The sequence below is a fragment of the Homalodisca vitripennis genome, chromosome 6, assembly GCF_021130785.1.
Source record: "Homalodisca vitripennis isolate AUS2020 chromosome 6, UT_GWSS_2.1, whole genome shotgun sequence".
Lineage (NCBI taxonomy): Eukaryota > Metazoa > Arthropoda > Insecta > Hemiptera > Cicadellidae > Homalodisca > Homalodisca vitripennis.
This window is the reverse complement of record NC_060212.1, coordinates 135,168,241-135,196,240: the sequence shown is the minus strand read 5'-3', so window position 1 is coordinate 135,196,240 and position 28,000 is coordinate 135,168,241. Positions and strand designations below refer to the sequence as shown.

Sequence of the window (28,000 nt, the reverse complement as noted above, 5' to 3'; positions counted from 1 at the left end):
TAATTAGGTTGAAAGGCCATTTCTTTCAAAAAAACACAACGGCTCACATGGTCAAGTTTTTTATTTGTTTTATATATATTACAAGAGCTTCACTCCTCCTACATTCAGGATATGAAAGAAGAGTGTTAATGGCCATCTTCGTGAGTTCCTCGAGAGTGTCGTATTGACGACACATTTTGTCTAGAATGTCCACAGCCGTACTTTGTTTCGTTGTAGGATGTAAAGATCATGGGTTTTCGCTCATCACCTGTATTTGGATCGATTGCCATGTTTCCCATTGCATAGTTGATATTGCTAACACAGCCTTCTTCTTCTTCTGCACGTACGATACTAATGTACAGTTTTTTTTGAAAGCCAAACAAACTGCTTTGACTTCTCTTGAGTTATCAGGTAAAAAGTTTGGGGAACTTCAGCTTTGTTCTTTCTCAGAGTAGCAATCATTGTGATTTTATTCTTCTTCCCGTAGCTTTATTGCCAAGGGTACAGATGCGAACCAATTGTCACAGGTAACATTTCTATTGGTTCCTGAAATAGGCTGCACCAATCTCAAAACTAAGTCAGATGTCTTGCTGCTTATTCTAAAAGGGCCTACTGGTTGCTTCCGTACATACACTTCAAGATTTGTGGTATAGAAGTTTGTTGTAGAAACCATTAGCAAAGATTTTTATCCCTTATTTAGCAGGTTTACTAGGCATGTAAACCCGAAAGGTACAGTTTCCTCTGAATCCAACTAGCTGTTCGTCAATGGTAAGGTAGTCAGTTGGTTTGTATGCATTCTTGCAATTGAACACGAACATCTCAAATACTTCACGAAAAGCAGCAAGGTTGTCAACAGATTTTCTTTCATCTCTGTTGTGGACGTTATCAAATCTCAGACAACGTAAAAGAAATCGAAATCTCTTGGCGCTCATGGTTAGATAAAAAGCTCTACTCCCGTTTATTGTGAATTATCCCACATTTCAAATACGTTTCTTCTGCCAGCCTTCAAAACCCCAGCAAGATATATTTATACCAATCAACGCACGAATTTCTCGGCAATCAGTGGGCCTAGCATCCCTTTCTCTGTCAACTGAGGTTGAATTTTCATTATGTAAATGTTGGTGTAATCAACAATTTTTTTCACTATTTCATCATCAATAAGACACTGTAAGGCAGCTTCTGGAGTTATAGCATTTTTTCGCTGACCCTTGAGGTCTTGGGCATTGAAAAACTGGTATAATGTTATACCTTGGTGTACGAGAAGTCTGAGCAACTTGAGGTTCTAACGTACCATCTTGATGTCCGATCTCTTCCCAAATAAAACTCTGGGTTCATAAGATCCAGGAGGGACTGCTTCTTCAATCACTTCCCATTTCCTCGGCTTCGTCGGAAACATCATCCCGGGGTATCTTCTACATTGATTACATCATCTCATTCTCTGTGTGGTATTCAACGTGGTCTTCTTTTTCTTCATCTCTCGTCCTCTATACCCCAGAACACTCTCGGTATCCTCAGTCTCATCTAGCCAACGGCGTAACTGTTCACGGTCACTTTCACTGGCCATTATTGTTTCAACAATACGAGATTAAAAATAAAATACCACACCAATATGCCAAAAAAATTTAACGTCACTGGGCGCGCGGAGGACAACTGTCCTCCACTACTGTACCGTGCAAATTAAACACGTGGTCACAGCGACAACTAGCGAGCATAGACGCTGACAATGCACTGGCGGGTGGAGCGTGAGTGGGGGGAAAGGTATGTGGTTCGCTCAAGGTCACGAGTGTTGCCAACCCTTGTAGTCACGCAAAACAAAATCACTGGAGGACACCTGTACTCTGCGCGCCCACTGGAGTGTTAAAAAATACTTTGGAATACGATTTTGTTGTAAACAAATGTGTCTAACCTGGAAATTAAACTCCCACAAACATTTCAAAATCAGTTGTAAAGAAACAAATTAAGATAAAACCTTTAACATAGGTTATCTATAGTCTTAGTACCTACCTCAAAACTTGTACAGAAAGCATCTTGGAAATCAAATAGATCAGTTAAAAATCAATACAAAACTTTATTAAAACTAAACAATTATAACAAAAACAGTAAAGGAATCACATTGTAGACGACTAGAAAAAAAATATTGCACAGAAAATACTGCTGGAGTCACTTATGAACTTGCCAAGTTGAGCTGTTCAACATAAGTTTTTATAGCAGCCACTAATACGCCCGCCCTGTCTTTCTCTTCTCTCCTAAAAACAGTGACAAAAAATTAATTATGATCTGTTTGAGAGGAATGAATGAAGGCTGTCTGTGTTTTATATTATTTCAAGTAAGGCAATATGATCTCTGCAAAAAGGTAAACGAGAATGATTGACTAATAATACTGCATATAAAACCATTTTACCATTTCTCAATAGCATTAGAACCAAAACAAGTCCTTCATTGAAAGCAAGGTGTGTTTTAAATTTACTAAACTGTTTTAATAGATAGTAAAAAAGGATTGTGTAAAAATAAATTCTTTTTTAGAAGTGCATGGTTTAAACTACTCTCGAGGGACAAGGGCCTTAGAGTTTGTCCGTCAATTAAAAAATTTGTAGCAACTTTTGTATCTACTAAATGCATTGTCCTTAGTTAATGTAGTGAGGTTATTGCAAAATCAACCTAAACATTCTTCAATGTTTTGTTTTATTTATTTATTCAAACTAACTGCTTATGAAACTTATACTCACTTGTTACATTGATACATTTATAAGCCATACATTTATAACTCATCGAATGTTATACTATTCAGTCCACACCAAAAATACCAATAATTAAATGTAGTTTAGTAAAAAAACTTTGTACCAAGAAAAAAACCAATGTAACCAATATCAAGCTTGTGTGACATAAAAAGAAAACGGGATATTACAAAGTTGTTACAGTAACCATCTCCATTACTTTTATGTAAATAAATACGCACACAATTATTAGTTATTTGATTTGATCCCAAAGTAGACCAAAACCTCATGTAACAAAATAACCGCAATTTATTAATCTGAAGTTTAATACACTTATTTATAAATTAATGAATAAATTAGGCCAATTTCTCTGCTATAGCATGAGACACATCGTTGCAAGCCAGGCCGTATGAGCAGTTACCACACCCCACTTCCCACCCACCTTGTGGCGTTGCCACATTGTCATATCAGCTGATTCTCAATATGAAGGGACACTGCGATGTCTCGCTTTGTTCCGGTTGTTTACGTTATTTTAGTTCTTCATCGATCAATTATTCTGCATGTTTTTATATTATTATTTTTTGCTCAAATTTGTGTCATAGCGTAAACACATTAATTTAAATCATGAAGGTAAAGGATTGATGAAGATAGATAAGAAGTAAAGATGAGCAGTAACAATTACTCAATTGTTGAATTCAATTTATAATCCCATCACTATTTATTCTTTCAGTACAGCTAGCAACACCACACCACAATCCAGGCTCGCATTGATATATAGAATAGAATATGATTTATTTTTGAAAATATTACAATAACACATTATATACAATGGTATACACAATGTAATAAATCAATAAAGTAACCTAAACAACCAAATGTATACACAATGTACAAACCTAATGAGCAAAGTTAAATAAAAATTTAACATTCTTGTAAATAAAATTAAAATAAAAACACTCGTAAATTAAAAGAAATATTTTCAAAAATAACTAGGGCCTCTAGAGGCTAGTGCCTGTGGGGAGGTTCCTTTTATAACAAAAATCTTTTTCAGCTCAAAGAAAATTTCAACAAAACTTTGATTTTTTTTATAAGCTCCTAAAAAAGAAATTGATTAAAAGTGTGCTGCTGCAGTTACAAAGCAAATGAAAATCCACTTAAATAAATTCAAACTAAAATTTACTGTTACCTTTTTAATTAACTAGGAATCTATGCAGAGAAGAAAATCTAATTTATCAAAACCCAATAACCACTTCTTTAATGTTTTTGAAAATAACTTTATATTCTCACAACTAATAACTGAAGAAATTATACTAAACATTTTAGGTCCCAAAAAACAATAACTATTTGAAAAAAATGCTAAGTTAGGCTTTGGAACTGGTATTGGTTCTTGCTTTCTTAATTCGTTTTTGTAACTATTTTTTAATTCTGGTAAATTGCCACTTATGACATAAAATATTTTTAAAACTTTATAAACAAACATATATTTAAGGGGAACATATATCTTGTACTATAGAAGATAATTTCAAATCCACCCGATAAACAGAATAGTTTCCCCTTGCAAGCATTTCCACAACAGTAAATCTCAACTCCAAATATAAACTATTTAAATGGTGATTTTAGATCATATAAATTTCATTAATTAGATCATTTTTTTTAATTCTTCTGACTGTAACAACTAAGTTTCTAAATATGGTTAATATGAAATAACTTTGAATCACTATTGTAAAAAGGTCAGTAAAAAAGTGAGATAACAGTTTTACTATAAAACTCACAATCTTCAATTTGTTGTAAAATTTTTTCCTGAAAAGATACCTCAAAACACTACAGCACAATGTGATTTTAGGCCCATTTTTATTAGCGATGTCACCACGCCTTAGTTGACAGAATTGACATTCTCACTTTATAACACCATTCAGCATCTAATACACACGCTAAGTCACTATAATGTTAATACTAAATTATCAAAGAATTCCTCGTATATGAAAAAAATCACCTGATTGACGATATCTGCTTCTCCTTGTCTTCTATCTGTCTGGACAGTCTGCGTATCTCTTGATGCAGCTCATTCTGTCGCTCTTTCGCTTCACTTACGGCTCTCTGTGCGCTTGCTAGGTCTCCCCTCATTGCTTCCAGTGAGCGCAGGTCATCTGACTTCTCTGAACGCAGCTTTTGAGTCAATAACCTCTCACTGGACAGTTCCTATAACACTGCTAATTAATATCATTTCATTTAAATTGAGAAATAAGGATTTATATGGGTATCAATTGTGGGACTCATCATAAAACGAAATACTTTGAAATCAGAATCAGAATATTCTTTATTAATGATTTCTTCAAGAAATGTAATAGTGTCATATGTACAAAATTATGTTTTATAAAATACACAATAAAATGTATAACATTAAGTCCAGGTCATTTGAAAAAATCATCCATAGAGTAAACTGGATTGTCCATTAGGAGATTCTTCAGTTTCTTCTTTAATGGAGCACCTGTTTCTTCCCTGAGATCTTGAGGTAGGTGGTTGAGAACTTTAATACCGGCATATATTGATTTTCTTGCAAATAGAGAAGTTCGGTGAGCTGGTAGGTTGAAAAGGTTGGCATGTCTTGTATTATAGTTGTGCAGGGCAGTTCCTTGGGCAGGTTATATTTCTTTTTGGATCACAGATTTATGAGGTTTGACCTTAAGGCTCCTATTAAGGTAAAGGCAACATATTTGGTTCCCAGATAAAGTAATTGGAGGGTACATAGAGTTTTTTAACATAACAATTGCTACAAATTAATTACCATCAGAAAAATGAATATGAACTTGAGAGGTCAGCTCATACGGTCGAAAATGCCATCATAAAGGCCCACGAAAAATGCCCAATTAGCAACAATTAGACTTATAAAAAATATGTCTTGGCAGACAGAAGAACTAGTAAAACTGCAGGTGAATAATATGTACAAAAGGTGACCTTGAAGAAACTTCTGTAACAATATTATGGGTATAACAGAACCTGCCCGACTACAAAACAACTTTCCAAACCAATATGGCCTAACTGAGGAAAAGGCATCTATTATCCACAAATAATAAGAAAAACCTTAAAAAATCAAGGAAGATAATAACTTTAACAAAGGAGACAGCATGAAATTGTCAGAATAGCTGTTAGTGAACTCGTGACAAAGAAGCTACATTGCTTGTAGTTGATTGATGGTTGACAAAACTTCACCCTACACGTACCTCCTCTTTATTGGCAGCTTCAGGCATCTGTTGACTGAAGATAGCTCTCCACAGTAAGGCCACAATATTTCGAGAATTTAATTGTGCACACAATGTTTGAGCGTGGTGTAAACAGGAAAATCTCATGTGATAGTTATGACACCTAACGCATAAATCTTAGAAGTAAAAATGCCATATTTATGAAATGTAATTTTTTTACAGACTCTGTTTAATGTTTTTAGCTAAGTAACATTTTTATTTAAAAAATTGAAAAATGTTTATTTTAATCTCAAACTTAAGGGGTTTCATCTCACCTCCTGTACAGCACTCAATTTGCGCCTGAGCTCCGCCAGGTCTGCCACAACAATAGAGTTATCTCGCTGCAACTGTTGTGCTGTGGTGTTGGCAATACTCAACTGATTCTCCAAGCTTGACTTGTCTTCTCTGAGATGGTCCACTTTTTCAGTTAACAGAAGCACTTTGCAGCTCTGGAATACCAAATAATTGGAATCATTAATTAACTACAACAATGATATGAATTGCCCAAATAATAAATACAACAAATGTTAAGTGGTATAATACAAAAAATTAAATTGACTTATCATCCTGTATGACAAATGTAAATAAGGTGAAACTCCAAAATTTAAAAATATACAACATTTTTCATAATACTTTCTACAACACATTCAAATTCTATCAGCATTTAAACATTTTTGGAGTTTCCAATGTGTTAACAACATATTTCTGTTGTATCCAATGTTTGTAACTCAAAATCCCACTAAGGTATTTTATTGTTACTGTTCCTGTTCTGGTTTTGAACAATCATTTGTTTTTAATAAATCAACAAACAAATGTTTTCTATATTATAAAATACAATCCAAATGTAAATAATATATGGTTTCAAAATAATAATTACATGAACAATGTTTAGAGTTGTATTCTTAAGTTTAAAAGTTAATTTATCTCTCATAAACGTTACTAACTTATAACTACTCCAATATATACTGACCTCTTTCTCCCTTGCCTCTGACCAGATGTTGGCCTTCTCCTCCACCCATTTCGCTCTCTCTGTATTCCACTGACTGCTCTGCTCCGCTCGACTTCGCTCAGCTGACTCCAAGGCTGCCTCCACCGCTCTCAGCCGCTCCCGGTACACTTGCTCTGCTCTGGAGTGTTCAGCCGCTTTCTGCTCCAACCGCACACTCCATTCCTCCACGACCAGAGCAAGTCTCTGCTGTGACTGTTTGCGTTCCTCTTCTACTGCAGCTTCAAGAAGACACTTAATTCAGATTTAATTGTCCTTTATTCATACTAATGTAAAAAGTTCTATAAAGAATAGAATGAAACATTTACACAGCTTTATAAACAGAATAGCTTAATTAAAATTGAGTTTTTAAATTGGACTATAATGCATAGTAACTAACCAATAATATAATATGGTAATGGTAATATAAAACCATTCCTTTTCCAAAGTTTAAATAGTCGCCATCTTGATATGTTAAAAATTTGTTTATAATTACCTAATAATATTTTTTAAATGTATCGTTTTGGGTCTATGTTGGGAATTAGTTATGTTAGAATTTTTGCTTGAATGCCAATGGTCGCCATCTTGAAACATTTTATTAGTTAAGACTGACTAACAAACTCAACCAAGCTATGCAAGTTGCCTCAATGAGAAGTTGCCTAATCATATGGGAGCAAAACTGTCCAACCATTTTCATTCCAAAGAAAACTGTCGTCACTGTAAAATTAATCAAACATTACCAAAGGATATTACAACATTCATGTTCAGTACAATATTTGGAATAAACATATGTTATATCTACTTATATATCAACTGTGTCTAAATGTTTAAGGGGAGCCCGAACGCCATTTAACCATAATGTTAACTGTGGGACACATTACTCAAAGACTAAAAGAGATATCTAGATGAAACTTTTACAGTACTTAGAGGACACCTTTTGCTAGGTTGTGGTGAGAGGATTTTTGAATACAACTAATAATAATATTATTTTAATTTTTTTTTTAATTATACTTTATTTTTACAAATTTTATTTAATAAAAAAATCAATATCTCAAAAGTTAGTGACTCAATTCCAATATGCTCTCTCAGGAATCTAGTTTAAGCCCATATAAAGATGTCCTGAAAGTTTCATTGGTCTACCTTTAATACTTTTTTACTTATGTGTCTTCAAAATATTAAAAAATGCAACTTTCAGAAAATCAACAAAAACTAAAATAAAATCATATTTTTGCTATTTACTCACACTTAGTGCCCCCTAGCAGCATATGCTGGGTTGTCTGGGTCTTCTGCATCTTGGTACTGGTCCTCAAGTCTCCTTTTAAGCAAGGTCCTGCTCTGTCTGATCTTTTTTTCCAATTCTTCTGCGGCCTTTTCACTTTTATGTATTCGGTATTTGTCTAGGCGATGCATAGCCTCAATGAAGTGCTTACCTAATTGTAGCCCTAGGTGCTCAATTACTTTACATTTGCTTGAATAGCCATCATTGAAAGACAATACAGCATCTTGGGCACCAAATTTTAATGTTGGTAGGCCTACGAAGGTCCTTTTAGGCACACGGGTCCAAATAAGATTATTCAAGGCCTCGTTTGGGTTTTGTGTCTTACCAGCTAAGCATTTTTTTAACAATTCAGGGTTAGAGAGATCTCTAAATATTGGCTTTACTTCTGACATTATGATTTCAGGAAGGTGAAAGTGCTTGTCGTTGTCATATTCTTTGCACCCGATAACTGCAATGTTGTACTTACACCACATATCAGGTTCTTTAGGACAGAGTTCATGACGTGGCTCATTGTTACTTGACATGACATGAAAGTAAGTGGCCCAGACTGCTTTTTTCATATCATTCAGGTTGTGACAATTCCTTCTTATAGCTAGGCCATAAAAAATCTAAAGCTTTTGAACAGCTAAATCTGTTAGTCGATTTTTTCCCGAAAGCGGCTTACCATCAGCAAGCTTTGTGTTCTTTGATTTCTGTTTCAGTGTACGCAATCAAGTTCCCATTCTTTTTTGAATATGCCCTATACACTCCAATTTACTTATTTTTATATAATCACCATAGGGCATATACTGAAAAAAATAACTAGTAGCACTATAAAAAGTAAAATGATGCTAAACACAAATGTTGTTGCAAATATCTGCTAAAAATTACGTTGCAAGCATACATTCAAATAATGTTCTATCTAATTTAGAGCTTTATATATATGAAGTGTTATATATATCACTGGAAAGAGGAATTTCTAGAGAATAATAATCAATAATAATCAGAAAATGTATAAAAAAAAATTATTTGGCGTTTGGGGTGCCCTTAACAGCTTCACTTACAAACATTTCACTGAACATTATAAGTTTTAAAAGATTACAAAAGAAGATTTTAGAGTTTAAATTATTTCCAATTATTTCCAACTTGTCTATAACACACTCAATTATTTAATTTATCATATTTTATATGTGTTTTATTCTTGTTAAATCAGAAACTCTTGTAACTAACTGACTTCCTCACTTTTTGCCGGGACATATAGAAGCTCAGACTGCTTAGTGTCAACACCACTATACCACCAACAATACCTGACCTAAATAAAGACAATTTTCTTCAATGTCGTTTTTTTTACTTTATTTTATAAAAAGTACGACATACAAAATAAAATCGGAAGTTATGATGCGTAGTAAGTTCAAAAGCTTTATATTGTACCAGCTTTTACTCAAATAAATAATTCTTGAAGGTCAAGAACTTACCAACATGTTCAGTGAGAGAAGTCTGCAGTTCTTCCTTCCTTCTTTCTATATCCTCTTCCAACTTTTGTATCTTATCTCTATCTCTCCGCCTCTCTCTTTCACCATCCTCCTTCAGTTTCCGCTCTTCCTCAAGTTTCTCCTCAAGTAAACACATTGCACTCTTGTTTGCTATTAAAGCCTGAAAATTTTTCAATTAATTTGCAAGACTTTAATTCTAAAACTTATAGGACAAAACCCATAATTTCAGTTCCTTTGTTACTCAAATTCAGCATTCTCTGAATCTTCAAACAGATCTAACTCCACCTCAAAAAATAAAAACAATTTCATTTTGTTTCTTCTTTGTCCAAGCATATTTTATGATACATGTTCATAACAAAAAAAATGTTCTTAATGTACTTGGTACATGGTATAATTTGTTAATTCAATAATTTATTTTATTACAGTTCTTTTTGTGCAGTATGGTTGTAGAGAAATTTGAAATGAAAATTATATACTGACATGCATAACTAATATGACTATCTGGACAATTTCTTGTACTTGGGGAAGCACATTACTTTAAGAGAGTTCTGACAAAGTAAATGATATTTCAATTGAGCACGCTAAGCAGTTTTTATGGGGAAACAGTCCAAACCCGCTTACAAATATTTTTGGACCTCCCTAGGAGTTGAACCCGTGACCTATAGTGACAGACATTTTTAACCTTCCTGATGACTTTTGTATGTTCTGTGTTGGCATATTTTAAAATTTCAAGTCCATTATATTGTACTATGATTTACAGTGTATAATGTCAATGAATCAATCCGACTAATACAAAAAAAATCAGCTTGTGAAAATGTTAAGCATATTTATTTTTGTTTCTTTTTGTGATAAAAAAACAATTCTAGCTGTTAAAAATTGTTTTGAAATCTGTCTCTCCATTGTTGGTAGAACACTTTTAAGTTTGGATTATTGTTATTTTGGATTATTAAGTGGAATATTCATTGAGAATTTTTGTTTTTTGTTGTTTAACAATGTTTTGTGGAAAGATTTTGTTCTTGAATTGTATGTTAGTGTTATAGAATATAGTTTAGTACTACAAGAGTATACAATTTCCTTCCTCGTTTATGTAATTTTTTATTAATTGTATACAAACAATTTTGTTGAAAATAAGATTAAGTTTACATCATTAAACTATTATTCCCCACTTCTTACTATAAATACAACAGTAGCAAGGCTCCCTCTCCCACATTTAACCAATCCTCCCACTGGCCAATGACACACAAACAGTACAACTATAAAAATCACGTGTCCAAAAACAGCCCCAGTTTTGGACACATGATTTTTTTTATTTTTACTGTAATAAATTTTTACTGTTTATAAATAAAAACCGTTGAGGAGTGTCCCTTAGACGCCTGCATACATAGTTGTATCATTGGTACCGACGGAGAAGACATGGTCCGGTGCGGACGCTCAACAAAGTCCCATGCTTTGTTCTCTCTTGAGCAGAGGAGTGTCCACCTTGGGTCTCAATGGCCCTCTTTTCTCGTACTCGTTAGAAGTTGTACCGCCGGAGTCGATCTGAATATCACATTCTCCGAAGGTGGTCGCTCACAAAGGCCCAGCCATTTGTTCTCGTAGTAATGGAAGTGTCACCCCGTGTCCCAGTACCCTTTGTGAACGCAGTTGACGAAAGAGTGTTGTGCTGAACTCCCATCATGTGCAATAAACAGATGGGAGTTCCTCTCTAAACTTGTTTCCTAGCCAGATGCAAGTAACTGTTCTTAGTGACAACAAAAGATATAGATAACTAATCTACAGCAAGTAATCAGGGGATAACAGAATGATATTATCTCTGTGCTATAAGTGGTGGAGCAGTCAACTACACTGACTTTCTTAAACTAAAATGAGGATTTTTATACCTTGTTCACAGTTTCAAGTTGAAGATTGTAGTCCCTTAAAATGGCGGCTTGATTCTCGTCTTTGAGTTTTAGCTCATCTTGCAGAGTTAGCACTTCTCTTTGGCTTATTTCTAATGCTCGTTTTGTTTCCGAGAGTGTACTCTCTAGCTCCTCCACTTCTTTCTGTTTGGTGCCTAGCAGCCTCTGGATCTCCTTCATTTCTATATCCATTTCACTTTAAAAAAACCAAACAAAATATTCAATTTATATTATTGTTTTAAACTACATCTAAATTACTACAAGGTTTATGCATGCCAGACTTCACGTCAGCATGAAAGGCTTCATGTACACCCCACAGTGAACAATGTACTGACCTGGATAATAACTCCCAATGGACTGATACTATTATTAATTTTTTAAGTTTACTATTTCCAATTTCAATATAGAGATAAGAAAGGTGAAGTGCTAAACGCTCAGCCAATTAAACTTTTTAGTGGCTATTTTTAAATATACAAATGTAAAGTAATAAACTGCATATTATACCACTATTTTCCAGTTAACATTTTATTACTGCAAAAATGTCTCAAGTCAACACAGGATTTGTGAGTTTACAGCTGTGCGATCAGAGCCACGTCCCTTTATAATTTATATTTTCTTCCTCTTTGTGTTCACATATTAGTAGCTAAGAAAATTGGAAAAGGAAAGAATTTGTCACAAAGAAGCCCCTATTGTACTGTTAGTTGTGAGTATTCTACACGAAAATACTAACATGCATAATCTACAGGATGAAATTTGCAGAAAATTACATTTATAGAGACTAATGTCAATCAACATGCTAACAACTTTTTCACGTTTCATTCCTGTGCATCCCAGCTTAAATAAAAAACTGACAATAATTATATCACTTGGACATGTCCTCCCATATTTAACCCCAAGGCAAAAACTCGGACGTTAAATTAACTCAGTAACTTACTGTCAACTATACATCATAATAAATAAAATACCCAAACTATTTCATTTAAGTTACAGATGTTCATGTAGGATGATGAATAAGTGGTAATAACATGTTAGGTAAGCTTCCGTACTAGTACACCCTTTCACCACTGTAAATTGTGCACCCATCCAAACTAGTTGTGCTAAGTTTTTCTAAGCCAAACTTGCTCAAATGCTATTGTCTCATTCACCTTTGTTAGTCATATATGTTTTTTATAACTATTTTGTTGCTTTTTAAAATGATTTTTTAGTGCATTTAGATTTTACCCTAAAAATATCTTTGAAAGTGTATTGACCTATTTTTATCAGGATATAAATAAGACAGTTTATACCACAGTTGTTTTACTATAGGACAACTTTAGAATACAATCCTAGAAGTTTTTAGTTGATGGCATTCTGAAAAACATGGAACAACACAAAAAGCGACATTGCAACTCTCACACATGTAGCAGTATTCAGGTCTTGTTTTGTCCCGCCAACCCCTCTCCCCCTAAATAATTAATAATACTAGCTTAAGAAAGTAGCTGAAGCTTCAGCTCACATTTCCTTGGTATAATTAATGAATATAGAAGCTCCATCTCTTATATAATTAATTCTAGTGTAAGCATCAAAACAAAAGAACTAACTGTGGAAAATAAATTATTGATTTTATAACTTGACATACTGTGTTTAACTAAGCAAGTAACTAAAATTTTCCTCAATATGAATTCTCTCAAAGGCATTTTTCATCAGCCCTTAAATATTTAAAAATATCATGTTAATAGTAGTGGAAGATTGGTTAAAAGTTTTGAATGATATCTATACGCAAGCACAGATTTTTTATACAATTACATTTTTAAGGGGATTCAAGATTCAAGATTCTTTATTTGTCTTTAAACATATATAAATGCAATTGACATCGTCAGAATATATATAGTATCAATAAACATATAGTAATTCCATTAACAATTAAAACATTATCAATATTATTCATATCTTTGGCATGTGCTGAATTGTAAAGCCCAAACCTGCCTGGATTTTTCCATGTGAAAATATCATTCCATTCTGAATTGTTCACATCACTCCACAAGACCCGTATATCACAGCATTCACCTTGACTGGCAAGGAGGGAATGCTACATCGTTTTCATACCCCATATTTACTTTACTGCTAAAGTATGAAAGCTATTCTAATCTGAAGCTTAGCATGATGTTAAGAACCAACTAACCCTATTTGTCGTCGTGTGCGTTCAGCGAACTGCCGCAACTCTAGAGCGCGTTGGTTATTGACAGCTTTTGCATGATTAGCCAGCAGCTCTCTCCGAGCTTCATATTCACTGTGCATCCGTAGCATTCCACTGTTATGCTTCACACAGTGTCCTGCAATTCAAACATTAGTTACAAACACATTTGTTGTTTTGTAGTGTAATTCTTAAACTGGATTACAATCTATGATACAATGTTCTGTCTTCTAATCCGACTATTTTTAGGTTGTACTCACTTTCTTGAGCACATGCTTTATTAAGAGAGAGGAATACACCTGATTGTGAGCTTAGCTCTTGGATCAATTGATATTCTCACTGACATTCTTACAAATCTACATCCTTGTTAAGAGTGGTTTTGGAAACTGGATTTCAGCAACTAATTCATATAGTTGAGACCACAATCCATTTATTAGAAATTATTATTTAGACTTCCTTAGTTTTTCAAGCAAGAGCTTTTAGAAGCATTTCTACAGCTGTAATTGAAGTTCTTCAAGAACTTCTACCACTAGACGCAAAAGTCCTGGCAGAAGCATATAAATCCGTGTATCAAATGAAAGCTGCAGACCACTGGAGGGCAAGCTCAATGAGTACTGGTCACTGCACTATTGTCAAAGTAGTATGCAATCCAATATTAAAAATAACATCAAACACTATGGCAAAAGTCTGTATTCAGCAAACCCTTTGTTGTAACCACCCGATCCCAAGAGGACTGTAGAAGGAAGGAGGGAACACAGTTAGATAAAGGTGATCTAGTTAGGTACACAGATGGCTCCTTGATGGAGGGCAGATCTGACTATAAAAAGGGGAGTATATCTTCCAGAATAGCTCTCAGCGAAAGTTTAGGAGAGCATTGCTTAGTCTTTCAGGCTGAATTATACTCTAATCTAGTTTGCTCAAATATAGGATTGGCTTGAAATTATATCAATCCACAGATAGTGATACTATCTACTAACAAGGCCACTTTTACTGCCCTTAACTCGACAGAATTAAGGCCAGTATGGGAATTGTTTAAGACTCTATCTGTTCTAGCTAGTCATAATTCTGTATATCTCAGCTGGGTTCCTGGATATGTTAGAGACAGTGAACTCACTGAGGAATTAGCGAGAAATGGCTCAAAGAAGCACTTTTTTGGACCTGAACTAAATTAAATGCCTACCAAGCTATTAGAAATAGTTCAGAGATAAGCACTGTCATAGGTGGTAGAGTTTCTCTGGAGAATAATTTGGCAAGAAGCTCATTATAGGCATTAACATCCAGTTCACCAACTGGCTGATGCAGCTAAACAAAACTTTCTGATACAGATCATTTCCTTACTACTGGACATGGTCAATTCAGTAAACACTTGCACACCTTAGGACTCACTACTGAAAATCCTAGGTAATCAGCTGTGTGGTTTATGAAATCAGCTGGAGGAGACTGCTAAACTCATTATCTGGATTGTGAGAGGCTTGTGGTTAGGAGAAGAACCTTATTTGAAACCTCGCACCCAGGTGATGAATTCAACATCAGCATCGAGCAGAATCTCTTGAATTTTGTTCAAGGTACATGAGTAGTCAGTTCCTACTAGCAGAACTTGGGTGGGGAAGCTTAGGTTGATGTGTTGGGAACTAAGTGTTCAACATAACCCTCTTTTTAATCTTGTCTAGTTGTTTGAAGAATTATTTAGTGCTACAGCAACACACCATTTGCTGTACCCACTTAAGCTTTAACTTTGATCACTTTATTGCGCTTACCACAAGCTTTGCTATTGTAAATTCTAGTACTGGAAATCCAAGAAATAAGATACCTTGCAAAAGGTCAGGCAAGTAAAAGTGAATTTTTATATATGCCTTAAGGTTGTAATAAAGATTAAAAGTCAAAGTTTTCTATCTCCGCTGGTTATTGTGGACTACAGTAATAAAATATGTTGTTTTTATAAAATAGCTATACTGTGCTTTCTTAAACATGAATGAATTTCCTGCACTTTGTGTCCAAAAAAATGAACATTGGAGATAAAGGGCATGTTAAAGAATGGTTTAAGAGCTACCCGGAGGGAAGAAATCAGACAGTAGGGATTCAAAACACTCGAAAAAGGTTCTCACATACAATAACATCAGACCCATCGCCTCTTAACAGAGGTGTACCTCATGGCTTGGTGCTGAAACCAGTCCTGTTCATTATCATTACAAATTACATCCTGCAATACTTAGCCACACATTTGCCCCTCTGATGTATGTTGACAACACAATCTTAGTGTCTGAATCAGAACTTAACAACTTGGCTACCAAATCCTCCACTGTGCAGGATTCTGATAAATACCTACCAATCGCTGTGAGAAGATCGTTGGATATTGAGTTACCCTGCAGTTTGAGGATCGTTAGTGTTTTATTAGTCTGAAGAGCTGTCAGAAAACTTTGACCTCCGGCTTGTTCCATCGCATTCCATCTCAAATCTGAAATAGAAACATTTTACTTACAAAAGATTACCATGAACGTTACGGACATTTACTATAATTTAATGATACAGACTAATTCGATTTTAAAAATATCATAGGATCCTATCTATCATTTTACACCAAAAGTGCTTTCACTAAGAAAACTATGAACTTCGACTTTGGAATTCCTCTACATTGATCTTAAAATAGTTCAAGTGTAACTGAAATCATGGGAGCTATTCAATCAAATACACAGAATGTTGCATAGAAATTACAGGCAAAGCCATGGGTATGTGCTACTTTACCATAATTTAATGATACACTATTTGAAGGATGGTAAATGTGGTCTATTCTTCAAGGTAACAATGAAAATCACACTTAAATATGCATAGTATTCTTGGTAATATTTTGGTGTCAGTTATAATTTTGGCATTTACCAGGTTTCACGTTGGGAATGAAAAAGATGGCCACAAACGTAGTGAACATGATCAGTTATCATGTGCTCATTTAATCTACACGTAAAGTATTGTTGCAATGGCTCAATGAACAAAAGGACTAAATGTCAGATGGCCAGATCCCACTGACCCTCCTACAATTTCTACAAGAGTTTCATCTTCTTAGTCCACTGTACTTCTTAATCTTATTTGGCAAAATAAGATAATAAGAATAATGAAGTCTGGTCCAAGCAGAGCTTCTTATCCACCAAATTTTTAAAAAACTGCAAATCATAGTGTTAAGGAAAACTTAAATCATTTTAAACATAGACTACATATCCATACTTTACATACAAGAAACAATCATTTAGTGGAACAAGTATAAATTACAATGGAGAAAGCAAAAGAGCTACATTTTTACAAAAATAAAGCTATTTAATAAACTTCCCCAAGAAGCTTGGTAAACATTTTATCGATAAGCTCAAAAAGCTTACATGATTATTTAGCCTGTCATATAAGTACACTACAATTTTATTAGTTTAGTGTTAAATGTCATAATTTTGTGTTTATTTGTTATGATTTCATCATACTCATTTTGTGTTATGTGCAGTATTTTAATGTACTTTAATGTAGGTTTAGATTTTCCTTTTCAACAATTAGGTTGTTGTTATCGTTTGAAGGAATATATTGGTAATTTGAAAGTGTCTAATGACAAAATTACTATCTATTTAAAGACAATTTATACTATTGTAAATTTGAATTGAAATAACTGAATGACTTGTGAAGCTTTTACAGAATATATATATATATTGATCTGTTGTAATAGTTTTTCATGGTATTATAACTCTGAATCTTATATTAAAATCACTAAGTTTTAATTCTTATTACAAGAAATTAAATATACAAATTTATAACATTTTACAAAAATAGGCTTACAATAAATAGGTTTGGATTTTAAAATAATCTCATCACTCTTTTGTATAGTTAATATTTAAACTATAATAAAGAAATAAACCATATCTAAATATACTCGTAGATTGAAAAAAGTAAAAACTGAATAAAGGAGGCCTTTCTGCAGGTAAAGTACTCTTGAGAACTTAATTGAGAGACAATCATTAAGTTGGCCACTTAATTGTGTTAAGTTGTTATCGATCAATATAGGTTCCTAAAATCTTAATAGGAGTAACATTATTTATTGATTTCAATCAACTAAATATTTTTTGGTTATAACTGAGCATAAATGCATTTTATTGGGACGAAAACTGAAGCATTAGTTACGGTTGATTGGCACAGTTGAATGAAGTTGATTACAGTTTACAGATATACTCGTGTTAAAAATATATTCAGCATAGAGTAAAATAGTGACTTGTATAAAAGAAGCTGGCAAGTCATTTATGCTATTTACAGATCATGAATACAAAAGTATAGGTTATTAAATTATAGATTTATTATATGCAAGGTTTCATAATGCTGATAATTGAACTGTACAACGTAACATAAAGTAGAGACAAATTAATAAGTAAGTTAGGTAATTAATTAAAGTGATAAATATTTCCATTACTTACATATTTTGATATAGATTAATGTTTTGAATCATTGTAATGGTAAATAAACAGTCAATACATTGTATTTTCTCCTATATTTTATACTGTTCCGTAATTACATGAGTGAGCATATTACAATGTTTTCATGATATGAATAATTTTTTACTGGTTTAATTTCTTTTAAGACCAATTCCAAATCTACACTTACTGAACCATTGAATAATGTCCCCACAGTCTCTCACCCAAGGCTCTAAGAGAGGTATTTTTCCGCAGTGCTGCAGCTAGGAGACCAGCACATTGTGGATCCAACTGGTTGTTCCGCAGGTCCAGGACCTCCAGATTATGATTGGCCGCCAGGACACTGCAGAACTCAGCCATTCCTTCTGAGCACAGGCCTAGGTTGTTCCATTCCAGACCTAGGCTGAAACAATTAAATTTTACATAATCAATCACCCATTTATACATGCAATATGAGTTTTACAATCTTTATATACTTTCAAACACAAAAACCTATAACAGTAAAATGAAATAGAAATCCATACTTTAATCTAAAATTTAATTACTATTGTTGGTGTGCAAACTAATGTCCTGTGTTTTGTGCATCTGAGCCACTGTTTGACTCTCCAATGATCATTACTTATTAAGATAATATATTTTCTTACAGTTGATCAACAAAGATGTTGCTCTGTGAAAAACAACAACATTATAAAAGTTGCTAAGTATCATTCAAGTTTAAAATATCATGTAACTCAGAATTTACAACTAACTCCATCACTAACTTCTTGATGTGTTTGCTGAGGGAAAGCATCCTGCTCAACTTGTACACGGCAGGGCCACCGATGTTGTTTCCCTTCAGTTGTAGTGTGTGAATCCTTGTCTGATGTATTGTCGCCAGGATCAGACTGAGTCCTTGCGGCGGAAGCAGACAGTCCGAGACATTCAGCCTGCAGATGTCCTTGCTCTGTATCAGCACCTTGCTCAAGATGTCACACATCTGGCTGGTCACTGACATCCCAGCAATATCCAGCTCCCCACACTTGCTGGCATAAGAAAATATTGGCTGTCAATTGTAAATCATTAGTACGATGCATACATCTGATTCAAAGAATAGAATCCAAAATGACTTAAATGTCCTAAGGATGAAGCTTAAACAGAATAGAGTTGAAAAACACAATGAAGGACTGACAGCATCATTATCATAGTCATAAACCTCACGCTAATTTAAAGTTTCATTAAAATATTTTTTTAAATCTAGATTTATGAGACTTCTTGCAGTGTAAACAATTTTTGTGAAAACTTTCTGATGACCCAACACTGTAAAAAAAAACATCTGGTCAACCACTGTGACTGAAATAAAACATTTCAATTTAAAAAAACCGTTTAAAACTTAGACCACCTTTAAGAGGTATTTACTCTTCACAACCTTAAAAACAAGGGAAAATCAGAAATATCTTAAAAAATCAGTCATAATTCATTATAGTTCTATTAGGTGAAGAAAAGATTAAATAAATATTTTCAAGGCTTTTCAAAATTAACATGTACAAAATATAAACATCTTTTACTTAAATTGTATGTAAAGATTAAAACCAGATAAGGTTAGTCTAATTGTTCCTCCACTTAACAAATTCTTCCAAGGTGTAGAACGTGTGCTCCAGCAACCAATCCATAAGATGCTTGTTAAATATTTTGTCTTTACGGATTCTTTTTTAACTGTTCAGGTAGGTTGAATAGCCTGGCTTCTGCGTACCACAGTTTCTAACTGTAGAGAGAAATTTGGTGAATCTGCATGGCAAAGTTTGTGTTGTTCCTAGTGTTTTATTGGTGAACATCTCCTAACCTCTGGTGATTTCTGTTTATACTGCATGTTTAACTACTTCAAAAATTTAAATTGATGCGACCAACAGTATTTTAAGTTCTTGTAAATTATTGTGACAAGAGTAATATTGGTTTAGGTCTATTAAAGTTCACACTGCCTCATTCTGTAGTACCAAGACTCGGCTCACATTCCTGGCAGAGGAATTTCTCCATACTATAAGTCCATACTGAATATGCGACTCAAATAGCGAGTGTTATGCTACTTTTGCTGTTTCAAGGTCACAGGAGTTTTTTATTATTTTCAGAGAATACAGGCTGGTATTTAATTTTTCACAAAGGTTGTCTACATCTGATACCCAAGTGAGTTTGCTGACAACTATAACTCCAAGATATTTTGCTTCACTTCTAGTTCAATTTTTGGTAACCCTTGCAGGTCAGTGGTTCTGTTTCAGAAATTTATTTGTTGATGATTTTTCTCATTAAGTACAAGATATATTTTTTTTACAATAACTGCTTGGCCATGTTGTATGTAATGAATGATGAAACTTCTAATTTGTTTCTGTTTATCAGCAACTAGGAGTGCAGTGTCGTCCGAGTACACAATCGCTTGCCTATATTCTTCTAGATATTTTGGCAAATCGTTGATCAGCAGGAAGAAAAAGATTAGTCCTAGAACTGAGCCTTAGGGTACACCTGTATTGATTGGGAGTAAAGGTGACCTTGCAAATGAGTTGTGTGGTTCATAGCAAATATTATGTTTACAGTTTGAAATTGTTTGTATATTCAATACAGATGATGTTATCTGAATTAAAATTAACAATTGTTGATAATTTTGATAGTTTTAATTTGAAATAGGCTATCGTTTATTGTAATTATGAGCTATTATTAGATCAACTTTTCTTACATGGTTTATACTTTAAATAAGCTTTTTAATATATAAGGTAAGGAAATATAACAAAACTAGATGCTGTAAACATGAATTGATTCCACAGCAAACTATTAAAAGTTCAAACTCGCCTAACCTGCTACTGACTGACCTGCCTTGGATGTCAACAATGTAAAAAGTGCCAGTGTCATCTACATCAACAAACCGTATTTCGATTATATTAACCATTGTACTACATCATTCCGGTCACGTAACCGTAACGCAATATTCAGTAGTTTCCAAGATACCAATACAAAGAAGTTTTGTCAGATGGGCCACATTAAGTATTGGTTCACACTTGAATTTTTGTATAAAACAATACAAATGTTCTTACTGATACACACGTTTTCATGTTTCTTTTTAATTTTGGTTCAACAATAATAGAATATGTGTCACATTCTTCACTTTACTGCTGAAAACCAAATAAAAGATTTATGAAAATCTGTTTTGATAATTATTGCACAACATAGGATTTTTTTCAAATGCTTGCAATTTACGGAATACACCCCAGCACCTTATGCATATGACTTTGGGAAATGACCATGGCACACATTCGTTGAAGTTCGGTTGATTTCGGTGCACAGAGAGCTGCAACCTCCTTTACTATTCCGCTGTTAAATCTGTCAGCGTGAGATCAGCTCTTTGCAACAGAAGGCAACTCGTTATAAGTGTGTATTGTATGTACTTCACGGTTGTATAGTGTCAGTTTAAGATCTTAAGTTTTTAAACTTGGCATTATCGTTAAACTTACCAAGTTTTTAGTAGGCCTAGGGTATATTTTTTAAGTGAATGGTTCTTATTTTTAGTACATTCAGTTATCAAATTAATATAATATAGCCAAATGAGAAAAACTTCAAATCTTCTTGATAGAGATATTTAGCTTGCAGTTTTCCTGCGATACTCACATTCATTACAGTTTCGTTTTTCGCTGATTTTTATTTTTGCAAAACTGTATATTTAAGCTGCATCACAGTAATTGGTCACCATCATGATCAGGGAACTAAATGATCAATTATAAATTCCTAAACTATTGAATAAAAAAACATTCTAATCGTAGTCATTTCAAATTACTTATTGCCTACTCTTGTTAATGTATTAATTATATTAATTCTAACAGAGTAAAATCATTTGTATGGAATTCGAGTAATGGCTGCAATTAAATGTATAAATCTAAATGTAATAAACATTCATTATTTGTGTCGGTATCAATGACGTTAAAGGCCGACCCGGCAAATCACGAATTTGACGTTATTAACATAATCTGCTCATTCTCCTGAACAAAAATATGTATGGTTTTAAGGGGTGTTGCAAATGACAAATAACATGGTTTTAGGGGTTATATTCATAAATTGTTAAGTTTTTTATATTTTAATGTTCTATTTGTGTGCTGTGTGTCTCGATATCTGCATACCTCAATGTTATCTACGACCAGGATTGATAGCGTATCTGTTATCTGAGCACTACTGGGCTCTGGTCCAGTGCTTCTCAAGATATCATAGTACTGTAGGTCGGATCGAGTGACTGTTTGTCAATCATGGATCAACCATCCACTAGTTCAACAAAGTGGTTCAACGTAGTGAATTGTGTGTCGGAGTGTTTTGTTGAGCATGTTAGGATTTTACGTTTTGACTGAAACAAAATCATTTCCTTTTAATGTTAAGTGTTCTCTATTACTGTCCATTCGTATATAATATTGGGTTTTTTCATGATTTATTACATTTTCTACACTTTACATTAATTTCTTTGCATTACTTTTTTATTTATATTTCTGATCAGCCTCTCTAGAATTTGATATTTTACTGATATGCTATCTGGAGCGATGTTTTTCTTTCATTGACATCAACGCGGGCTGCCGCAACCTCGCTAGAAATAGAACCCTACCATAAAAATGAACGTGATTTAGAAAGGTCTGCTCAACTAGTTAAACAAGCTATCATAAAAGCCTACGAGAAAAACTGTTCTCTCAGACAAAACAGGCTAAAGAAAGACATGCCTTGGTGGACTGGGAGGTTATAAACACAGAAACAAACTCAAAAATTATTAAAATGGGCAAAAGTTACAGACGACTGGATCCCTTATCTTATGAATATAAAAAAGAAATTAGAAAAAACAAAAGAAGAACTTGGAGAAAGTTTTGCAAAATCATTAATAGCCTACCAGAGGCTGCCAGGCTTCAAAAAAACTCTCCAATCCGATCAATCTAGCCCAATAGAGTCCTTAGTAAAGGCCAATGGTGACCTTACAGAGAACAGGAAGGAAACTTTAGAGCTGCTGTTGGAAATACACTTTCCGGGGGTTGCTTAACTCGAAATGAGGATACTTATTCTCTAATTGAGGAGAGATCTAGTTGGGAAGTGGCTAAGTCCAGACAGCAGTCACAAAGAATACTCACATCTGAAATAATTAAATGGACAATAAGCCATAGGCCTTCCTAAATGAAGGCCTACCCTACAAAAGGAGTCCTGAAGTTTTACACAGATGGTTCACACATTGACTCTAGGGCGGGATTAGGAATATACGGACCAGGAGTTAACCTAGCAGTGCCCCTGGAAAACATACAACAATCTTCCAAGAGGAAGTCATAGCAAAAGAATCATGCGCCAGAAGACTCATACAAATGAGGACAAAAGGAGCAAAATACATACTTGATACTTTCTGACAGACAGGCAGCACTGTAGGCACTTGATACCAATTCGTTTGATTTGAAAGTAGTCTGTGAATGTAAGAATGCTCCATGGCAGATCTGGCTAAGAAAAACCGAGTAACACTCGGTTGGGTGCCAGGCCATGATGGCATTCATGGAAATGAAAAAGCAGATGTCCTCGACAAAAAGGTAGGAGAGTCTATTATGGTGAGGCGACAGCCAGGTTACGGAAGAGCTTTCTTCAACAGCAAAGTTCTTTAAAAGATTGGGAAAAGAGGATAAGAAACTTTAATTGGAGTAGGGCCTCAGGATTAAGACAATCTAAAATGTTAATCTCTCCTAATGCTAAAGGGTGGGCATCTCTCCTAGATCAGAGTAAGGAAGATATGAGAATATTGGGGATGTTGACCGGACATGCCCCCCTTAGAAAACATCTTATGAGAGTGGGCCTTAGCCAGACTGCTGAATGCAGACTCTGCGGAGAAGAGGAGGAATAAGAGGAGCATATATGGCTTAACTGTCCTGCCATATCAAAAATTCGGAAAAGAGTCCTAGGGTCATATCTCCTCAGTCCCACGGAAAATGGATTTATGTTTAGTTATAAATGTATATATGTTAGTTAAATTCTTTTATGAGGTTAAATGGTAGAGAGGGTTTTATAGAATTAACTTCACCTCTAATAGATATTTTCCATTTCATCAAAGAACAGGAGACCTCAAATCTGATCGGCCTCTGTAAAAGTCTCAGACTCAAATAGGACTTATGGAACACAAATATAAGTAAGGGAGGTGCAAAGGTCCTTTTAGGACTAGGTGCGGAGAAAATCGTCTCTTTCCCTCAGGAAAAATAAATGGTTGATTATATCGATGGGTATATCGTATGATAGATTTGACATAAAAAAATGGATCCGCTATCATACTCTACCTCAACATTGTAATCTGAAATACCTATAACATAATTCGGACATTTCGATTTCTGTAGTTTACATATTATTTAAAATATTGATTCAATTGTAATGTTGGCTGCTTATTGAACTGCAGACTATATCTGAACTTCTGTATGTCAATATATTATTATTGTTATTTAACTATAACATTTTTTTTTAGTGCAGGTAAATGTTTAAAACATAATGTCAGTAGTGAATGTGCCAGGTTGAGATTTGGTTGTGGTTTAAATTATACTTAAAAAGATAGCATCCTGCTAGTATACTTACGCCTATATACTGTGCCACTACACAAGATTTAGGCCCTGTGCATCGAGATTTAAACTACAACTTATAGGGAATTAATTTATCAGTTCATGATGATTTCAAATTAATTATTTACCTTACGTCAATCATAGCCTTCATTATTCTACTGTCTGCGGGCACTTGGAGGTTAGAACACAAGAGTTCGTATATTATTTGAGGTTCACTCATCTTAAAAAACTTAATACTCATACATTTATATAAATATGAAAATTAATACCAAGGATTACTCTCAATATTTATGACTATCACATGAAGGGAATGATAAGAGCATAAATTCATCGACAACCAACTTAAGAAAATCGTCTTGTTTGTTTTGTATCATAGCTGTCACTTTGTCATGACAACGTCAACTATACTACAGACTAGTGGTGGGAATAACTGGATGAAAATAACTGGTTAGTTCGGTTATTTTATTTTAACCGATTAGTCGGTTATTTTTGCTGCATCCAGTTAAATTAGTCTATAGACTAATTTTTCTACCGACTAATTTTTCTATAAGTTAACTGATTGTGCAGACTTAGTCTGTACTTGAATTAGTCGGTGATTCTAATCGGTTATTTTAAATTAGTCTTTAGATAAGTTTTTCTACCGACTAATTTTTCTATAAGTTAACTGGTTGTGAAGACTTAGTCTATATTTGAATTAATCGTTGATTCTGATCGGTTATTTTAAATTAGTCTTTAGATTAGTTTTTCTACCGACTAATTTTTCTATAAGTTAACTGATTGTGCAGACTTAGTCTGTACTTGAATTAATCGTTGATTCTGATCGGTTATTTTAAATTAGTCTTTAGATAAGTTTTTTTCTACCGACTAATTTTTCTATAAGTTAACTGGTTGTGAAGACTTAGTCTATATTTGAATTAATCGTTGATTCTGATCGGTTATTTTAAATTAGTCTTTAGATAAGTTTTTCTACCGACTAATTTTTCTATAAGTTAACTGGTTGTGAAGACTTAGTCTATATTTGAATTAATCGTTGATTCTGATCGGTTATTTTAAATTAGTCTTTAGATAAGTTTTTCTACCGACTAATTTTTCTATAAGTTAACTGGTTGTGAAGACTTAGTCTATATTTGAATTAATCGTTGATTCTGATCGGTTATTTTAAATTAGTCTTTAGATAAGTTTTTCTACCGACTAATTTTTCTATAAGTTAACTGGTTGTGAAGACTTAGTCTATATTTGAATTAATCGTTGATTCTGATCGGTTATTTTAAATTAGTCTTTAGATAAGTTTTTTCTACCGACTAATTTTTCTATAAGTTAACTGGTTGTGAAGACTTAGTCTATATTTGAATTAATCGTTGATTCTGATCGGTTATTTTAAATTAGTCTTTAGATTAGTTTTTATACCGAATGATTTTCTGTAAGTTAACTGGTTGTGCAGACAGTCTATACTTGAATTGCTCGTTTATTATAATAAGTTATTTTTATTACTGAAATATCGTTCTTTAGCGATTAACTTTCGTGATTCGTAATTAAAATAAATTATAATTTTGCAATTTGAACGGTAATTATCTTGTAGTGTTATAAATGATATATGATAATATATAATTTTAAAATGTTATGACTATAACGTATGCACAGAAAAAAGTAATAATACAATTACAGAATTTCGTTTTCAATTACGGTTCTGCCAGTGAGGGTTTGCTTGGGATTTTTTGATTGTATATTAAGGTCCGAACTCAGACCGGGTTTTCGTACAATTTCTTCCGGAGCCAGTCACACGTCTATATGAAGGGACTGTGTCTGGTGGGGGGACACGACGGGGCCCGACCGAATATATATCTTTACCAGGGCTCGCCAAAGCTAAGTACGGCCGTGAGTAAATTGGCCGCTCCGCGCCGAGTACACTGGAAATAATTAGTCTGGGCTCGCGGCTCTGGCACTACTAGCCGTTCAACTAAGGTTCGGCTCGGTCGAGGTTCTATTTCGCTGTCACGCGCAACGTTTCACAAAACTCATTCCATTTAATACATGAAATGAGCATTTTGCCATTACTTTATCGTAATAAAATTTATATCAAATTAAAGAACACATTCTTGTCTTTCCAACCAATACGTATAAAAAATGTCAATTCTAAAATAATAATGTCTAAATTAGTAAAAACCAAGTACAGTTTTAGTTTGGTTAATTTTATGACATGAAATTTTCGCTCTGCGAGGAAGTTTTTTATTATTCTGTCAGTATCAAACTTCCCGTGGAAAAGTTTTAGAAAATCGATTAAACTGCATTTTTTGTCTAAAAAACTTTTTTCTACGACCCCTTATTCCGGGGGAAATTAAGCGTTATCTTAATATTTATAAACACTCGGCGCGCGAGCTTCTCCCAGTCTCAGTACGGTCTTCAGTTCTTTTAGCGTGAAAGCAATGACATTTTGGCTTACATATAAACCTCACCTAATATATTTTCTAGGATAAAATAAGGATAAAAGTTTAGTTTTAACATTTTAAATCTTAAACTGTCTTTAAATGGCTTAAATATAAAGCTAGATCCTTACATAATAGAATAGAACAGAACAGTGTTGTATTCAACATTCTCCACAGTTTTGTAATGACAGAAGTAATTTAAAACATGTTAATAAATAATAATAAAATATGTACAAAGTTAATACATACGCTTCAATCCAAATCTTCAATGCCGCTCAAATCACCCAAGTCTTCAATGCCGCTCAAGTCATCTGGCGCGTTTTCACTGCTTTCACTGTCACTGCTACCGAGTGAAATTATCATTGATTCCACGAGATTGTCGATTTGGGGCTCAGCTGAAGCATAATCATTTTCAATTTTTTTTACGTGTTCGCACTTTCTGGCCCATTCCTCTGCACCTATAAGTGAAAACTTTTCTTCCGCTAAAGACTTAATACTTGAAAAACTGCACTGAATATTTCTACTGGCTACGTAGTTTTTCACTTCAGCCCAAATGAGTTCAATAGGGTTTAAGTCCGGGTGGTATGGTGGGAGCCGAAGCACAACATGTCCTCCACTGCTGGTCACTAGTTCATCAAGCTCATACCTAACAAATCTCGGTTTATTTAGGAGAATAATCCTGTACAGCTCCGGGACTAGCAAATCATCCGAAAAAGGTATTTGATGTTTAGAAAGCCAATCTTTCATCAATTGTTTCTTACTTTTTGAAGTAGGTGCTTTGTCTTTTTGTACATTGTGATAGGGGGCGTTATCAACAACAATAACTGATCTTGGTGGTATGT

General features: G+C 34.0%; 1 protein-coding gene across 2 annotated transcripts; it reads right to left on the bottom strand.

The window, feature by feature from the left end:
* Positions 1-2,027: 2,027 nt before the first annotated feature.
* On the bottom strand, positions 2,028-25,149 carry LOC124364945 (leucine-rich repeat-containing protein 45-like). Of its 2 annotated transcripts, none has more exons than XM_046820789.1 (11): positions 24,864-25,149; positions 18,922-19,194; positions 18,397-18,575; positions 16,066-16,194; positions 13,728-13,878; positions 11,549-11,762; positions 9,651-9,828; positions 6,903-7,159; positions 6,208-6,381; positions 4,687-4,892; positions 2,028-2,225 (listed from the first exon to the last, which is right to left on the bottom strand). In XM_046820789.1, the coding sequence occupies exons 1-11, from the start codon at positions 24,974-24,976 to the stop codon at positions 2,144-2,146; spliced, it is 1,956 nt and encodes a 651-aa protein (XP_046676745.1). In that variant the 5' UTR covers positions 24,977-25,149; the 3' UTR covers positions 2,028-2,143. The 2 variants fall into 2 exon arrangements, with proteins under 2 accessions (XP_046676745.1, XP_046676746.1); XM_046820790.1 differs by having other exon boundaries at positions 18,934-19,194.
* Between the last annotated feature and the right edge of the window lie 2,851 nt (positions 25,150-28,000).

Excerpts from the sequence above, each read along its gene's own strand:
- LOC124364945 (XM_046820789.1), bottom strand. The coding sequence starts at position 24,976 with ATGAGTATTAAGTTTTTTAAGATGAGTGAACCTCAAATAATATACGAA. Across the intron at positions 16,195-18,396 it reads TACCTCTCTTAGAGCCTTGG|ATTTGAGATGGAATGCGATG; the intron begins GTGAGAGACTGT and ends TTTCTATTTCAG. Across the intron at positions 2,226-4,686 it reads AAGCAGATATCGTCAATCAG|GAGAGAAGAGAAAGACAGGG; the intron begins GTGATTTTTTTC and ends CACTGTTTTTAG.